Below are 16,201 nucleotides of genomic sequence, written 5' to 3'. Positions count from 1 at the left end.
ATAGGGAGATAGGATGAGAGGAGGATAGATGCAGATCGATGGAGACCTGTAAGAGTATACGGAGTAGAGATGAGATGCAGCGATGAGAGATCTGAGAGAGACCAAGATATACGGAGTAGAAGATGTAGGAGACGTGATATAGGAGGTTGTAGTATATTGTAGTAAGCCGGAGTCGCGACATCTCAAACTCGCCATGGCCAAATATTTACTGCGACGCCTAACCAATGACCTCCACGGCTCATCTTCGCATCAGCATGTCCACGTCCCGCAACGATGTACCATCTAGCAAAGTCGCTCTACCAGTACGCAACGAGCAAAGAAGGTCAGCCTGCACCGGCCTGCCTCGCATCCTGCCTGTGCCCTTACTGATGCCGCTGTCTAGAATACTCGATCTTGCTGCTCGGCCTCGATAACGCGGGCAAGACGACGCTCCTCTCCCAGATCAAGGCGCTCTTCATCCCGGCCGCCGACGGGCAGACGCAGCCGGTCTCTGCGAAGACGGTGCCGACGGTCGGCCAGAATGTCTCTACGATCTCGCTGCCGGACATGTACCTGAAGATATGGGACATCGGCGGGCAGATATCCATGCGCGGGCTCTGGCAGAGCTACTATTCCAGCTGCCACGCCATCGTCTTCGTTGTTGACAGCGCCGACGTTGGCGACGACCCGGATGTATCAGACCTCAGCCCGTCGTCAACACCTGAGGACGGTGCTGGAGCAGACGCGGACGCAGATGCAGAGGGTGACGGCAACGGGGACGGGCACGGAGATGGAGACGGCGGTGACGGTGATGATGATGGCGCGCTGGAGGGACAGATAAAGGCGATTGACCCGGCCGGCCGATTCGGCAGGCTGGATGAATGCCGTCAGGTCCTCGAATCCGTTCTGCGGCATGCAGACACGGCCGGCGTCCCGATCCTCGTCCTCGCGAACAAACAGGATAGGGAAGACTGCGTCGAAGTCGTGCGGATCAAGGAGGGATTCGTCCGCAAAGTCTTCGAGGGACAGGCAGGCGCAGGCGTGCGGGATAGCAGAGTGCTCCCCGTCAGCGCCCTGATGGGCACCGGCGTCCAGGAAGCTGTCGACTGGATCAGGAGCCGGGTAAAGTGGAATAAAGAGGGCAGGCCTCCAGTCATGAGATAGACGGATGCTCTCTTGGTTGTTGTCCTTTGGGGAACGACTCTACGTGATGTGAATACGGTTGCTTGTACATATATACCCAACTTTCTGTTTATTATTTTGTATAGATTTGCCTCTTTATCTATTTTCTCTTCGGCGTACGGAGGATTGATTAAGTATTAATATAGACGTCCTATGTCTACTCTGGAAAAGGGTATCACTAATCATAGCATCATGGGAATATAAACGCGCGAGCAAGTCAGATCATCCCCTGCCAGCTGTCGTTTACCCGCCTAGAGTGCTGGATGCCCGTCGCAGAATGACGGGAATCGAGCAGTTCCCTGCTTTCACGGGGCGGTTTCTTCGGCCAGTCCCGCGCGATATCGATACTGTTGCGAGGCATCCACAGCTCTAGGAAGACGTATATCAGAAAGTCGATGACGACGCAGAGACAAAACAGCTTCCCTGCCCAGATGCCGCATCCGTAGTACCGCTTCAGCCGGTCGATCAGCGCAAAGCTGTGTTCGCGTCTGCGCGAGCCAGTCCAGCTCTCCTTGGGGAAATTACCGTAGAAGTCTTCCTCGTTGATGGCGCCGCAGATCCCGTCGTAAACACGCTCTGTACGTCGCGCGACATCGGTCCACGAATACATCATCCGGACCTGGTCGTGGAACCTTTCCGTTCGCACCTTGTTCGACCGCAACGCCGCGATCGCCTTCCCGGTCGCCTGGACGAGATCGTCTTCTTCGGGTTTGGCAAAGGTCGTCATGTGCTGGGGGAGGACCTCTGGGATACCTCCCACGCGGGTGCAGACGATATAAAGCCCACAGCTGGCTGCTTCCACGATCACGGTGCCAAAGGCCTCTGTTAGACTGGGGTGCAGATATATATGGCCCTTTACCATGACGTCACGCACATCTTCGTGTTTGATGGGGCCAAGTAGCTCCACCTTGTCCTGCAGCACCTTTCGTTCCAGCATCTGCTCGAGGTCGATTGCCTTTGGGCCTGACCCGCCGATGATAAACCGCACGTTTTTGTTAAGCGCGAGGATCCTGGGTATCGCGGCAATGAGCAGATCTGTCCCTTTGTTATAGAATAGTCGTGATATCACCACGATCGTGATGGTATCATCGGGCCCCAGCAGGCGCGGTCCCGGCATCCTATGCGGTAAAGCACGGGATAAGGAGCCGCCGGTCGATGCATTATACGACGGCGGCCGAAAATTCTCCGCCACAAGTGCGTTGGGGATGACAGACACCATCAGAGGGTCGAGTGACGCTCTCAGCACGGTGTTTTCCTTACTACACCAGGATATTAGCCCCCTATAGCACTGGGGAGGCGGACAGGTGATGGCACAATCTTACCAGGTATGGCTGACGCATATAACGTGGTCAACGTCACTGAGAGTAAACTTGAGGAGCTTGTTTGTGAGGATTGAACTGGCGTCTGCGAATCCAAACAGAGAGTGATCGGTGAAAACGGTACGTAGCCCCATGGTTCGCGCATGCAGGATGGCTTCATGGCAGAAGCAGCTTAAGCTACCGTGGCCGTGTACAATCTCTATCTGCTCTCGAATGATAATGTTCCGGAAGATGGGGAAGAAGGAGAAGACAGTCGGCATGGCGGACTCGCGGTAGATGACGAAGAAGGGGACATGGTAGACTTTGAGGCCGTTCGTTAGGTAGCGCACTCCAGTTCGACCTTTGTACGCATGGGTGACTATTATCACTTTGTGGCCGCGATCTATAAGCTTCTATATCTCTAGTTAGACCAGCTATGACGGCAAAAAGGTGTCCAACTGACCGAAGACACTTGATATATGTGACTCTCCACTCCACCTATAGCTTCCTGTTAACGGCCGAAGCAAGCTGGATGTGTTCCATTGAATGCGCGTACCCGGCTGAGGGAAGAAGAAGTCACTTATCATACTGCGCCGTGTGTCTCTTTGTTAGCAGGAGCCTGAAGATAAAGCCCGGGGGGTTTGCCAACATACGCAATATTGTAAGGCATCGTGGAGGAGCAGAGGGCTCACAGGATGCGAGCTCCATGCGAGAAGACCTAGTTGCACCTGAAGACTGTGACATGGGGCCAAGCAGCGTCCGCCATTCCTCTCAGCCAGCCTTCTTGATGTCCCTTGGCCTCCGTTTGATCTATCTTCGCCTTTTCTTCTCTTTGCGTCGTTCAAATATCAAAAAGTTCGCAAGGAAAAGGTGATACCACGTGATTAAAATGCCATCATAGATTACATAAGCCGAGTACCGCCAAAAAAAAAAATATTTATATAGAATAAACAGAGAAAAGACGACGACGGGAAGATCTGGCATCAGAGTGGCCCAGAGATAACTGACAGCCCTGCTTTTTGCGGCTGAACACATCGGAGCATGGCAGATATAGCCCGCCGGAGCCACGCGCACAGTGCTTCGTCCGGGAAGCATTCGAGGACAGAGAATTCGAATTCGTCAGCCCGCAAGCGGAAGCGCCATGAAGACCTGGATGCGCCCACAAGTACCCAAAAGAAGGACAGGAAGAAGAGTTCTGCTGCCGCGCCGCCTGAAAAAAGGCCCACAGAAGGCGCGTCCAGTTCGCAGCCAGGTTCTGAAGCCCAGACGGAGGGCAATGGGGCTGCTGGCCAGCATGCAAACCCGCAGGAGAATGCCGACGAGCCGCCGTCGAGGGTGGAGGATAAATCTCATGGGAGAAAGTCGAAGAAAGGCAGTAGAGACGTGGCAGACGGACCTGATAAGCCGTCTAGAAAACATGAAGATCGAAGGACAGCATCGAAGCGGGAACCTGACACCACCACCGAGGAAAGAGTGAGCTCGGAGGAGAAAGGCGGCTCTTCGAACTCCTCTGCCAACGCCAATGGTAGAACATCGAAGCCTATCAAGCACAAGAAGATCCTGTCTAAATACGAAAAATCGAAAACAATGGCAACCGATCGTTCTTCCGCCGCATCAAGGGAGCCCCGGACACAAGGCCAGGAGGATAAGGAGTCGTCAGAGGAGAAACACGGCCTGGTTCCATTACCGCAACCTGCCCCTGCGCCAGGTGAATCTACGGCGCCGTCTTATGCTACTCTTCCTCCCTGGCTGGCGGCTCCTTCTCATGGCTCGTCCGGACTGCCAGTGAGCTTCTCGGACCTGGGAGTTGGAACTAGATTGGTAGCCACTCTGAAGGATAGGGGATATACTGAGGCCCTGCCCGTGCAATCCGCCGTCATTCCTCTCCTCTCAAAGGGTTCTGCACGACACCCTGGAGATGTCTGCGTCTCAGCTGCGACTGGATCTGGTAAAACCCTGGCCTATGTCCTCCCGCTTTTCTCGGCTTTGGATCGTCTCCCAGTTGCAAAACTTCGCGCAATAATCATTGTGCCAACAAGAGAACTGGTAAAGCAAGTACGCGAAGCATGCGAAATTTGCTCTAGTGGCTCCGGGCTGCGGATTGGCACCGCTGTGGGCTCAACTGCCCTAAAGGACGAACAGGCCCAGATTATGGAACAGAACCGCGTATATAACCCAGGACATTGGCGAGGAGAGGGGTATGACGACGAGATGACCGCACGCCAATGGGCGACTTTTAGCCTGAAAGACTACGTCGCCGAGGCGGAAGAATACAGTAAAGCGCCACAAAATCATGTTATAGAGTCATCGCCCTGTGTCGATATCTTAATATGTACTCCAGGAAGACTTGTCGATCATATTCGGTCCACCAAGGGTTTCACGTTAAGCCATCTTGAGTGGTTGATCATTGATGAAGCCGACAGACTGCTCAACGAGAGCTTCCAGGAATGGGTGGACACAGTCCTTCCTGCACTGGAGACGAAGGAGGGATCTGTTTCTAGAGGACTCCTACATCAGCTATCGAAGGGGATAAGATGTCCGATAGAATCGCGTAGGCTTCAAAAGGTCATATTAAGTGCTACGATGACACGAGATATCAGCAAGCTCAATTCTCTAAGACTGCAGAATCCAAAGCTAGTGGCAGTTGATGGTGCTGACAAGGCCGCTGACGGGTTGACGGGCTCGGATAACAACATAGCACTGCCTTCCCGGTTGAACGAAGTGTCCATACCTGTAGGAGACGGGTCTGAGAAACCTCTATATCTTCTTAAACTGCTGGAGTCATCTATTGGTATTGTTGTTGCAGAAAGGACTAGATCGAAGAAGAGTCGTACATCCATCTCTCCCGACTCGAGTGATTCAACCTCAAGCGATTCCAGCGACACTTCCGATTCGTCGGACTCGGATTCATCGTCATCCGCATCCTCCCAATCGGACGAAGACTCGTCGGATTCAGATTCAGATTCAGATTCGTCGGCAAGTAGTTCATCGTCCACCTCCCCGAACAAACAGGTCACACCTCAGTCGTCGGTCCTGATATTCACGAAATCTTCGGAGGCAGCATCGCGACTATCTCGCCTTCTTGCCCTTATGTGCCCTCTTCTCGACGGAAAGATTGGCACTCTCATCAAATCTAACAAATCGAGCACGTCCCGGAGGGTTATATCTGCTTACCGAAAGGGGAAAATGCAAATAATCATTGCGACAGACCGTGCCTCTCGTGGTCTGGATCTCCCTCTTCTGGGCAATGTCGTCAACTATGATGTCCCCAACAGCCTGACCACCTACGTTCACCGTGTTGGTCGTACCGCTAGAGCGGGCCAGTCCGGTTCCGCATGGACTCTTGTAACCCACAGCGAGGGTAGGTGGTTTACAAACGAGATCGCTAGGGGTGGCATGAGCAGGGCCCCTGGAATGGCGATCAAGAAGGTTGCTCTTCGACTAGACGATGACGATCGAGCAGCACTTAAGGGGAGATATGAAAAGGCGTTGAAACAGTTGGAAGTCGAGGTAGCGGGCCATCGAAAAGGGGCAAACAAAACATAAGACTAGCTACGACTGTAAATTAATGAACTGCCATCTTCCCAAACGGAGAGTAATCTGAACATACAATACAGCCTCCACGATATTTAGATGCAATCTTGGCGGACAATCCCAGGGCTGGTTGCTAGGACTGGGTGTGTAGACAGAAACAGAGTGAAGTGAGTACAGGCCATTTGGGTATGTATTCGGGGCGACTTGTGTTTATCCCATGAGCTGGAGCTGGTCATCTGGCGGCCATCGGACTTGGGCAAAGGTCAAGCATCGTTTTATGCTCTGAAGGAACTTGCGTGTGATCTCGTCGCTCATGATGTGCGCCTGTCCCTTGCCTCCTTCATGAAGTTTTTCTCGAGCAGATCTTTCGTGGATACCAACCATAGTAACACCAATGGGCCAGGCGCTGGTAGCAAAATATAGTCAGCGAAGGTTCTTGATTAGATATAGTGAGTGTTCTTGATTAGATCTAGGGTGAGGTGTACGTACGCTTTCCCGATGCTTAACGTGAGATATCCGTCGTTGGCATCAACATAACGGCGTTTTTGGGCATTTCGCACAATCTCAACGACGGGCTCGAGGATTCCCTCCCCTATGTCTCCGTTCTCGAATTTCTTAAACAGAGGGCGCATGTTCTCGCGCGACTGGACCATGGCATTGTAGGCCTGCTTTCCCTGAAAAGTTTGCTTGACGGCGTCGTCTCGCTGTGCCAGTGCGATCTCCCACTCCTTGAGGACCAAGGTAAAGTAGGAAGCAAGCTGTCTGAACATGTATTTCTTCCCTTCCGGGTCCGTTGGTATCTTGTCCGGGACTCTCATCTCCGACTCGGGGAGAAGCTCCAGGGTGGTGGGAATGGGCCCGTCAGTAAGTCGCTTTGGAGGGTTGGACGATATCTCAACCAGCCGCCTGTATCTCTTCAGCCTTCCCTTGTGGCTTTCTCCAAAGACTCGTGCCGGCTCTCCCAGCTCTCGCAGTTTATCGATCAGCTCACTGTCATCCAAGTCCCCGCCAGCGGCAGCCTGGTCGTCCTTCTCGCCGGCAGGCTCATCACTCAAGCCCAGTCGTTTCCGGCGCTCTTTTTCCTTCTCTTCCTGTTCTGCCTCCCGTCTCGCCCTTGACTCTTCGGCCAGCCGTCTTCTCTTCTCGTCGCGTAGTCGGTTCTGCTCTGCTTCATCCTCGTCCCGTTTCCGCTTCAGCTCTGCGCGTTCTTCTCGTTCTCGCTGCAGCCTTTCTTGCTCTGCATTGTAGCTTGCGACTCGGGCTGCCTCTATATCTGCTCTTTTCATGTACTTCTTTTCCGACGAGGGTTCGGGTTTGGCCTTGGATATCTCCTTCGACATGAGGGAGGCGAAGTCCATGATGGCGAGTAAAACAGCTGCGTAGTCTAGCTAGCAGCAGCAGTGGTAAGGTATATCAGAGGGCTAATACTAGTTCTCCGCTGTTTGTATATGGCCCGCTGAAGTGTCGAGGGTGCGCCGCTGAAGATGGAGCTGGGTTGATGATGTTGAAGCTCGAGTTGACGTCGAAGGGAAAAAAACATCGAAAAGTTGAAGCTCTCCACGAGATCATCTCTAAACAACCACACATTCATTCGGCTTCACACTCACAGGATCACTATTTTAATCTGATACCATTCCTAGGCCAGGCGATTATACGTCTACCGACTGCCTTCAAACACCATCTCTACTCTGGTTACCCTCCGGCGCAGAGCTCCGAGCTGTGAAGACCTCGGCCGCGCGAGCCATACAGACAGAGGAACAAACAGCCTGCAATGGCTTCTACAGAAGAATCTCTCCAGGTCAATCGCCAGAAGACAACTCCCTTCCACCTGAAGCTGTTCTACCGCCAAAACTCTTTCCACTCGCTCTCAGACTTCCCGGTCCCGTCTGCGACACCTACTGACAATACCGCGTCCTCTGCCAGCGCTCCGCTCCCTCCCCATCTACAGATATATACCTGGCAGTCATGTTCCCTGCGCGAGCTTGCACATCTACTCACATCGGCATTACCTACTCTGCTTCCTGATCCGGCGGTAGGAACCCGACTGAGCTTCCGGCTGGTCTACCCTGACACGAGGAGCCAGGCAGGATCCAGGCCTGGTGATGGGGGAGACGGGCGCGGCAAATACGTCAGCAAGGATATCGGGAGTGTGATCGTGGGATTTATGAAGGGCGGTGATGGCAAGGACGGAGATGCGGACAAGGCAGGTGAAGGGATATCATTAGAAGGCGACGAGGCGGATAAGGTGCTTCACGACGCGCGGTTTGTCATTGGGGATTATATCGACTGTGCCATACTACCACCACTCGCTGACGGCTCTGTGGCGCCTGCAATATCGTCTAGAGGACCCCTCCATCCCACGATGGGCAGGGGCATGAGAGCCTTTGGAGGAGGACCATTTTCGCGAGACGGCGGTTTTTCAAGACCCAGACATGGCCCGGGGGCGCCCTCGGGGAGGAACGGTGGAGGAGTGGCTGGTTCGAACCTAGCAAATGTGCCCAGCGGGGAATGGAGAAGGGGAGAACGGTTACCGGATTCTGGCGGGCGTGTATATAGTCGAGGGTCCAGGGATGGAGGAGGGAGGCCATACTGATCAGTGAAAAGGTGGAATGGAAGGGTCTACATGGTTGTCCAGGCATACATGTATCGCGCAAAGAAGCTGTATATCAAACCGTCAGGCGAGCTGCCTGGACGGATGGATGCAACGATGGCTCACAGGGGTCTCCGAGGAGGCTGATACTGCCCGAATCTTTAGTGCATACTGCAAGATACCAGGAAGGTTAGGATGGGAGGGGAAGGGCATGTATAATACACTCTGGCTACATCGGCTCGACAGGAAAACTGTTATACCCACCATTGCTGTAACATTAGATGGCTAGACTTTGATGAGATACCTCTCTGAATACTACTCCATATTGGAGGGCAACAATGGAGAAGAGAAAGAAAGGCATGCGTAATATCTATCATTCTCTGCACAGATATCAAAGCTGGTGTTATTATACAGATGCCATCCGTCCCCGCGCCCAAGGCAGTCGGAATCCATAGAGGAAGATCATCAACAGGGTACGATCGAGATGCCGTAGTCGTCGGTCGCTAACTGCCGGAAGTATGTGCAAATAGCACCCTGCAGCAATCCGCAATCACAATGCAATCACCATGCAATCACCACTCCGCGATCGTGTCGCCCCTCCTCTTCCCTCTGAATTCATATTTTCCCTAGCACCAAATATGTCAGCCATGCATCCACGGCGTTTTCCACAGATCAGCAGCTGCACTCACGTCTGTCTTGTAGGCGATATAGCCAATGATTCCGGGGACAACTGCCATGTAGCATAACGAGAGCCAGGCGGTGCGAGGCGTCCATCTGAAATACTTGTAGCGGTTCTTATTGGTATCTGGCGGGTTGGTCAGCGTACATCCGGAGAGGGAGCCCGCGGGCCAGACGCAGCGGCTGAACAGATCGAAATGCCAGCAGGTGTGTGCTCACCGTAGTACTTCTGCAGCGCAGGGTCAAGGTGGATATCTAACGTATTGGATTAGCCGACATGTCTCGATGGGGGGAACACCTCTCAGCCGTTACTTACTCGACGGTCCCGCCATGGTTGCTGTTGTGTTCTGACCGAGACGGCGAGATTGAAGCAAGCAATCGATTCGACTTCTTGATATCGCGAGGTTGAAGTCGAAGTCGTGAAACTGCTTAGTCATGTCACGTGGACGGACCGAGACGACGAAGATGAAGAAGAGAAGATGAAGATGAAGAGAAGATCAAATATGAAGATGAAGAGAAGATAAAAGAAGAGGAAATGAGAAGAAGAGGAGATGAAGTGACAAGAGTCTACGAGTACGAAGACTATGAAAGTTCTAAGGACTTATACATCTCCTCTACAGCCAAAGACAGCCAGACATCCAGGCATCAAGGACGACCAAAGTTCTATCTCGATCTCTTCCTGAGGTAAGGATAATTCCTGGACATAGGCCATCGATTGCAGTTAGAAAGTCAGGAACTATATGCCTACGCCTTTGGCCAAAGCAATATCCTGCAGAATCCCAGTAACGAAGGTGTCAGTGCTAGTTAACGATAGCACCATTTGGAAGAGCAAGACGCCCAGATTATGACTAGAGTGTTTAAAACAACCGCAGAGGCAGTATGGAGTAATAGATATAGAAACACCTGCCTCTACTAAGCAAGTTGAGCATTTCGCATAGGGAGACCTCCTGGCAAGCACTGCAGAAGTAAATGCCAGACGGTTTTTAGAGTCAGGCCATCCAAGCCCCTGATAGCAACCACAGAGTCCAGTCACGATGAAACGCAAACGACAGGTTCCCGGAAAGGCAAAGCACGGCAGAGACCTTTTTAGGCCTGGCATTCGGCCGAAGAATACGATACACGGCACATATGTTGGCATTACAGAGCGTTTAGCCCGGAGACCACACCGCTGACACTCAACGCCGTCAATAAAGCCGACGCCGAGATTGCCAACATCCCAAAGAGTACAAATTTAAACATGGCTAGTACTGTACTTGGAAGATAGTATTGATAAGAAAAAATGGTTATTTACAAGTTGGGGGTCATAGCAAGCTCGGCCATGAATCCAACGACGACCTTAGCATGTTCCACCATATGGTTAAAGTCCAAGTTCTCAATGACATCGTCGGCAGTGTGGAGGTATGGGTTGGTGTTGCGGTAGTTGGTCTCCGCGACGAAAGAGGATGGGAACCCATTTCGGGTAGCAGAGGCATGGTCAGAGCAGGCATAGCCACACTTGGCCTCAATGATTGGGATAGTAGCATACTACAGAAAGACTGATATTAGCAGCGTTAAAATAGAGTGAGCGAGGCATAGAAGCTTACCTTCTTAACAATCATCTTGGTGAATTCATTCAGCTCCTTATTAGTATTGTCGGCGATAAGGCCAAATTGTTCAGGGTTGCCCTTCTTGGTAAAACCAGTAAGGTCCTGGTTAAGCATGCCCTTGATCTTTCGGCCGCTGCTCTTGTATTTTGAGAAGATAGCGCTGGAGCCCAACAGACCGCCTTCTTCACCAGCGTACCAGTGGAATTCCATGGTGTTAGTGGCGTTGGCAGCCTGGAGAGCCTTGGATCCCAAGACGCTGCGAAGGGCCTCAAGGATGACAACAGATCCACTTCCGTTATCATCGGCGCCGGGGGCACGGCCAGCCATGGGGTTTTTCTGGTTGATACTGTCCTGGTGGGCCCCAACGACGATAGTCGATTTGGAGGATCCTGGGATAGTGGCAATGATGCTGAATTGCTGGAACTTGTTCATGAATTTCTCAACCTTAGCACCCTTAACTCCAGAGGCATCGATGGCCTTCTGGACTTGTTGCATCAGCCAGGTCGCAGACTCAACGCCGGTTTTTGACTCGTAGTAACGATTGTGGAACTTCACCAGCGCAGTCAGATCCCGCATGAGGTTCTCCTTTGAAAGGTTGGCAATGAGGGGGTCGACAATGGAGGCATGGAGGGCCTTCGTTGGGTAGTTTGCAGCAACAACTTGGGTGGGCATAAAATCAGTACCGAACTCATCGGTGATATCAATGAACGTTTGTCCAGCCTGAAGAAAGTTAGTACAGAATTAATGTTTCCATCATGATATCAACACGTGGAAACGTACAGCTTTCATCTGGTGCTTCTGGTCCTTGGTAACCCATTGGGTCTTCCCTGGCCCGAGTTCAATCAGGTACTTGTCACTTCCAACGCCATCTGGGCGAACTGGGCTAGCAAGAGCAGTGGCCGCAAAGGCAGCAAGTACAGCTAGGGCAGAGACCTTCATATTGACGATTGGAGTTGGAGTGAGATGACTTGCTATCCTGCCAGCTTGTTGGACGGGGAGGAGGAGAGAGCGGCGGGACGGAGAGCGTGGAATGGTGCGACCTTAAATATCTTCCCCCCTCCCACCTTGACCGAATATGCTTGATATGTAAGGCCTATCCGGAATCCAACCCGCAAAATAATGTAAGGCATGCCGCATCAAAACACAGGGCTGTTCCAGGGTTAACCACGGCTCCCCCGGGCGCCGATCAGCCTCGGCGTTTCACTTCCCAAACCCCCCTCCAGTGGGCTCTGCCAGCAGTGATTCAAGGATCTATAGATATATATCCATCCGGATAGCCCCGTGATGGAGTTTGGCCTTCTGCGGGGGATGATTCTGGGGTGCAGCCCATGCATAGGGTTCATCTGAGGCCAGGGCCGGATATGGAAAAAGGGCGAGCTTTTCGCTGACGTTTCATGCCAGGGATCCCGACCTTACCAGCATCATGGACGACCATGCAGAATAACCTTCTACAAGGCTTCCATCAGGCACGATTTGATCTCCAAGGGGTGGCTGACGACGATCCTTTGGCCAGGATGATGCTGGCATCTGGTCCAGCGTCCAGGGTAGGGAGCGCCCTCATATCCTCCAGTCCAAGTCGGACTTGTCTTGCTATTAGAGTACCCGTATAGCACTGCATCGGTACTCTATCAAAGTGTGTGCTCGGCATATCACAAGCTGTCTTCATATAATAGACGTAGATAAGAGATATATATACTGAGTATATAAACTTACTTATATGGTTTGCCGCCTCGCCCTGTCCAGCCCACTTACCGAGCAACTCTCGTGCCCCCGTCCATTGGATTTGAGGCATCCCATCTGGTGGCTACTAGCGGACATTGGTCTTCTGGACCATGGACGACATTTGTACGGTGCCCTGGACGGGATGACTCCCTTGGCCCTGCTGGCCCAGAGAGAAATTCCTCGGTCTGCTCTTGAGATACCCTCGTCTCGGGCATGTGTTTGAGTAACTATAATAGGAAGAATGATAGGAGAAGAGACGAAGACGAAGAGATGAGATGGTATGAAGAGAAGAGAAGAAGCAGAAGTTGAAGACGTTGAACGTTGGATATCGGATGTATCACGTGACACGTACCATCGAGATGACCGTAACTATAAGCTATCTTGTACGATAAAAGATGTGTATGAACGTCACGAATGTCTAAGTAAAAGAGTGCTGCTCTGGCTAGAAACCTGGCTGCATCACGCTTCTCGACCTTGGCCCGTATGGGGCTCTCTAGCCTCAGACAGTGGTGGGCATGCCGGCACTTGCGAAGTGTGAGAACTCATGCAATGTCATCCAATATAACAACGCAAAAAGCTGCTGGTAAATATGCTCTGTCCGATATAACAACGCTAATAACTGCTGGAACACCTGCTCTGTTACGAAAGGATATTGCGCGAGTCAGATGGGCCGGAATATTTGGGTCCTTTGCCGTGGGAGAGCAAAGTGAAACCAGCGATGTGGACGTGGTAGTCGTCCATGACCCTGATGATACCAGGTCTAAGCACCCACCGGTTATCTGGTGTTTGGAGGATGTTCTCTCCGAGGCGTGGCGACGCGAGGTCGACATTGTGCATATAACCCTTGGGGAAGACCTCCGTGGCTATATCGCCATCGAATCCTTATTGTGCTCCAGGACCCTATACGGCTCAGATACAGACCCTGTCATCGCCCAACTGCTCCAGCGCGCGAGAGACATCCTAAACCAGGGAGTGACGCATTTCAATAATATCCTGAGCGATATAGAGAAAATAAAGGCAATGGTTTCTGGCAAGTCTGAACGGGTATGGGCTACACTTCCCACACAACAGACATATTGAGTAGCTATGTATACTAAACTTACTGCTGTTTAGGAATTTTGCTCAGACGTCCAGCTCCGCCAGGCGGTCTTGGAAGAAGTCATATCAATAATGGATGCCATAAATATCCAGCCTAGGTGGCATCCTCTACATGGACATTTCTGGTACACGCTAATCGAACCCTCCGATCTCATTCGGAAGAAGATAAGTGACACCAAAGATGTTGATGCAAGTGGTAATCAGGAATGTCAGTTGTGGGAGCTACTTTGGGGGATCGTGACAGCTTCCGGGGATGGGACCTTCTGGGATATGCAGAGAAGGATTGTGAGATTTGTGCTGCCAATTTTTGAGTACACAAGGACGAAGAGTGAGCTTGTTAAAAAGTTGGAGAGAGACGGTAAACGGTCAGCAGCCGGCAGTCCTGGAGAAGCCTGAAAGGATGACTGCCATGAGCGAGTAAGTGTTTTCTACTTTGTTAGCACTAACCAGGGACTGTTGATAGTTCACACTTGGTACAGTGATTATAGATAGTAGTTAAGACAGTGTCCCTCTGGAGGTGGAATACCTGACAGAGGCATGCCACTGCTAGCTGGAGCTACACCCTTCCCATACCTCTTCATCGTACTCCTCTTCACCTTCATCTTCCTCATCTTCCCCGGCGTCCGCATCACGCACGAATGCAGCGACGAAGAACCCTCCCGTGCCGTCTTCGTCTTCGGGCCAGCATCGGACGCATGCCTCCGTATCTTCAGGGGAAAGCGTTTCCTCGTCGCCGGGAGTGTCAGATGTCGGGGCCACGCCGCGATGATGCCATTTATGAAGGCCGCTCGCCTGATCCGCTCTAGCCTCAACCCTCCAACCGCGACGTCGTGCGATGGATGACGCTAGAACATGGGCAACGACGCCTTCATTCTCTTGTCGGTGTATCGAGCATGTACTATACGTAACCCTAGTGGCTGCAGGAAACCGAAACGCATGCTCTATGATCTGGCTCTGAAGGTTGGCGAGCTTGGTTAACCGAGCGCTGTCAGCAGTATTGTCTGACGAGGAGGCGGGGGCAGGCGCGGCTGTAGGGCCAGTCTCGTCCCCTCGCTTCCTCTTTTTGTTCTTCGGTCTACTGCTGGCATTTGTAGACGCGAGTTCCGATTTTGACTTGGGCAGGGCAAGCTGGGGTATGTTTTCACGTTTGGTAATCCCGCTCCCCGAACAGCTCGGGTCTAATAGGAGGGCAGTGACCTGTTGGAACCGACGGTCTTTGGGGTCGAGTGCCAGAAAGTCCTGACCCGGCAAAACAGTTACACGGTCCTTGACGCCTGCCTTTTTGACCATTTCCTGTAGAATCTTCGACCGAGAGTGGGATGCATCGAGTGAGAATATCCTGTTCTTCTGCTGACCGTCCGACTTCCGGCGGGAGGACAGCAGGGAGGCCAGATGTGTGGTCTTGTTGCCCGGGGCTGCGCAACCGTCGATGATATCCCCGCTCCACTGCTCGGGGTTGTCACCGAGGAGCAAGTAGGCCGGGAAGCAGGATGCTTTGTCCTGGAGTATGAGCCTCCCTTCTTTATACGAGGGAGTGGAAATGATATCAGAGTCGGGACCGATGGCAAGAAGGTCTGGAATATGTTCGTCCAAGTAGTATCTCTTTCGATCCGAGTCTGAGTCCGAGTCTGCGGCAAGCTCAGCCAGGGAGTCGACGGGGGAGTAAGTAGAGAAGGTCGTCTCCAGCTCCTGTGCAAGAGTCGTGAGTGCGTTGTTTATGCGTATCCATCTGGGCGAGAAGGCCTGAGACGTCCGTTGGTCCTGTAGCAGCGATCTTTTCAGTTCTTCTTTAGATGCACAGCCCCGGCGAACCCGCAGCTTGGTGAACTCTGCATTGAGACGAGTCTTGTGGCGCTCTACGGCGAGACGGAGTGGATGGCTGGAGGGCGCTGCGATGCCTCGCTTGGAGAGAAGAAAGTCATGGACGAGGAGGAGGGAGAGCAAGGGCGTGAGCTGCTAGCGTCACCTTGCTCGCACGGCGGTTAGCCCAGCAGATAGAGAGCGCCGCAGGGTGAAACCTGCACGGGAGTGAGCATTGGCTGACCTTGGGTTCGTGTGATAGGAGGCCGGCAGCGTCGACGACTTGCTTGATGAAGCCGTCGTACTTTGCGGCCTCGACGACGAGGGCGTATATCTGCGCCGGCGGAGACTTCCACTGGCCGGTGTATATCCTCGACTTGAGCGAGCCAGCATTGGAGGGGCCGCTGAGGACGGTTGCCGCTTCAAAGTACAGAGACATCCTTCGTCAATTCCTCGTCGTTCATCTTGTCTTCGTCTTATCTTCGTCTTCATCGTCAACTTTTCGGAGGTAGACATTATTACCTATTACGGTATAGCGTGGAAAACTTAGCTATAGCCGAGAAAGCTTTAGTTAAGATAGTTTAGAGTTAGTTAAGAGTTAGTTAAGAGTTAGTTAAGACTTAGTTAAGACTTAGTTAAGAGTTAGTTAAGAGTAGTTAAGAGAGTTAAATTTAGTTAAGAGGCTAACTTACCCTAAGCTTCCTTAAGCCCCTAAGCTCTGTACTTGCCAGGCT

General features: G+C 52.3%; 9 protein-coding genes across 9 annotated transcripts; 4 read left to right on the top strand and 5 right to left on the bottom strand.

Moving 5' to 3' along the window:
• Nucleotides 1-273: 273 nt before the first annotated feature.
• On the top strand, nucleotides 274-1,143 carry GIQ15_03808 (ADP-ribosylation factor 6; the record flags this gene model as incomplete). Its single annotated transcript, XM_033551225.1, has 2 exons — nucleotides 274-322; nucleotides 383-1,143. The coding sequence occupies 2 exons, from the start codon at nucleotides 274-276 to the stop codon at nucleotides 1,141-1,143; spliced, it is 810 nt and encodes a 269-aa protein (XP_033404955.1).
• A 235-nt stretch (nucleotides 1,144-1,378) lies between these two features.
• Nucleotides 1,379-3,046, bottom strand: GIQ15_03807 (uncharacterized protein; the record flags this gene model as incomplete). The annotated part of the gene is made up of 4 exons (XM_033551224.1): nucleotides 1,379-2,420; nucleotides 2,484-2,872; nucleotides 2,923-2,957; nucleotides 3,016-3,046. 4 exons carry the CDS (start codon nucleotides 3,044-3,046, stop codon nucleotides 1,379-1,381), a joined length of 1,497 nt encoding a protein of 498 aa, XP_033404954.1.
• A 454-nt stretch (nucleotides 3,047-3,500) lies between these two features.
• Nucleotides 3,501-6,005, top strand: GIQ15_03806 (ATP-dependent RNA helicase dbp6; the record flags this gene model as incomplete). The annotated part of the gene is made up of 1 exon (XM_033551223.1): nucleotides 3,501-6,005. One exon carries the CDS (start codon nucleotides 3,501-3,503, stop codon nucleotides 6,003-6,005), a length of 2,505 nt encoding a protein of 834 aa, XP_033404953.1.
• A 428-nt stretch (nucleotides 6,006-6,433) lies between these two features.
• Nucleotides 6,434-7,351, bottom strand: GIQ15_03805 (pre-mRNA-splicing factor 18; the record flags this gene model as incomplete). The annotated part of the gene is made up of 1 exon (XM_033551222.1): nucleotides 6,434-7,351. The coding sequence occupies one exon, from the start codon at nucleotides 7,349-7,351 to the stop codon at nucleotides 6,434-6,436; it is 918 nt and encodes a 305-aa protein (XP_033404952.1).
• A 413-nt stretch (nucleotides 7,352-7,764) lies between these two features.
• Nucleotides 7,765-8,586, top strand: GIQ15_03804 (uncharacterized protein; the record flags this gene model as incomplete). The annotated part of the gene is made up of 1 exon (XM_033551221.1): nucleotides 7,765-8,586. The coding sequence occupies one exon, from the start codon at nucleotides 7,765-7,767 to the stop codon at nucleotides 8,584-8,586; it is 822 nt and encodes a 273-aa protein (XP_033404951.1).
• Nucleotides 8,587-9,155: 569 nt separating this feature from the next.
• GIQ15_03803 (NADH:ubiquinone oxidoreductase 6.6kD subunit) lies at nucleotides 9,156-9,593 on the bottom strand (the record flags this gene model as incomplete). The annotated part of the gene is made up of 4 exons (XM_033551220.1): nucleotides 9,156-9,209; nucleotides 9,273-9,388; nucleotides 9,481-9,516; nucleotides 9,578-9,593. 4 exons carry the CDS (start codon nucleotides 9,591-9,593, stop codon nucleotides 9,156-9,158), a joined length of 222 nt encoding a protein of 73 aa, XP_033404950.1.
• Nucleotides 9,594-10,548: 955 nt separating this feature from the next.
• On the bottom strand, nucleotides 10,549-11,786 carry GIQ15_03802 (putative leucine aminopeptidase; the record flags this gene model as incomplete). The annotated part of the gene is made up of 3 exons (XM_033551219.1): nucleotides 10,549-10,785; nucleotides 10,845-11,567; nucleotides 11,628-11,786. The coding sequence occupies 3 exons, from the start codon at nucleotides 11,784-11,786 to the stop codon at nucleotides 10,549-10,551; spliced, it is 1,119 nt and encodes a 372-aa protein (XP_033404949.1).
• Nucleotides 11,787-13,118: 1,332 nt separating this feature from the next.
• Nucleotides 13,119-14,063, top strand: GIQ15_03801 (uncharacterized protein; the record flags this gene model as incomplete). The annotated part of the gene is made up of 2 exons (XM_033551218.1): nucleotides 13,119-13,613; nucleotides 13,683-14,063. 2 exons carry the CDS (start codon nucleotides 13,119-13,121, stop codon nucleotides 14,061-14,063), a joined length of 876 nt encoding a protein of 291 aa, XP_033404948.1.
• Nucleotides 14,064-14,213: 150 nt separating this feature from the next.
• Nucleotides 14,214-15,906, bottom strand: GIQ15_03800 (uncharacterized protein; the record flags this gene model as incomplete). The annotated part of the gene is made up of 2 exons (XM_033551217.1): nucleotides 14,214-15,620; nucleotides 15,712-15,906. 2 exons carry the CDS (start codon nucleotides 15,904-15,906, stop codon nucleotides 14,214-14,216), a joined length of 1,602 nt encoding a protein of 533 aa, XP_033404947.1.
• Nucleotides 15,907-16,201: the final 295 nt, after the last annotated feature.

This window comes from Arthroderma uncinatum (genome assembly GCF_011692745.1).
Source record: "Arthroderma uncinatum strain CBS 119779 chromosome Unknown scaffold3, whole genome shotgun sequence".
NCBI lineage: Eukaryota > Fungi > Ascomycota > Eurotiomycetes > Onygenales > Arthrodermataceae > Arthroderma > Arthroderma uncinatum.
This window is presented reverse-complemented; position numbering and strand designations above follow the sequence as displayed.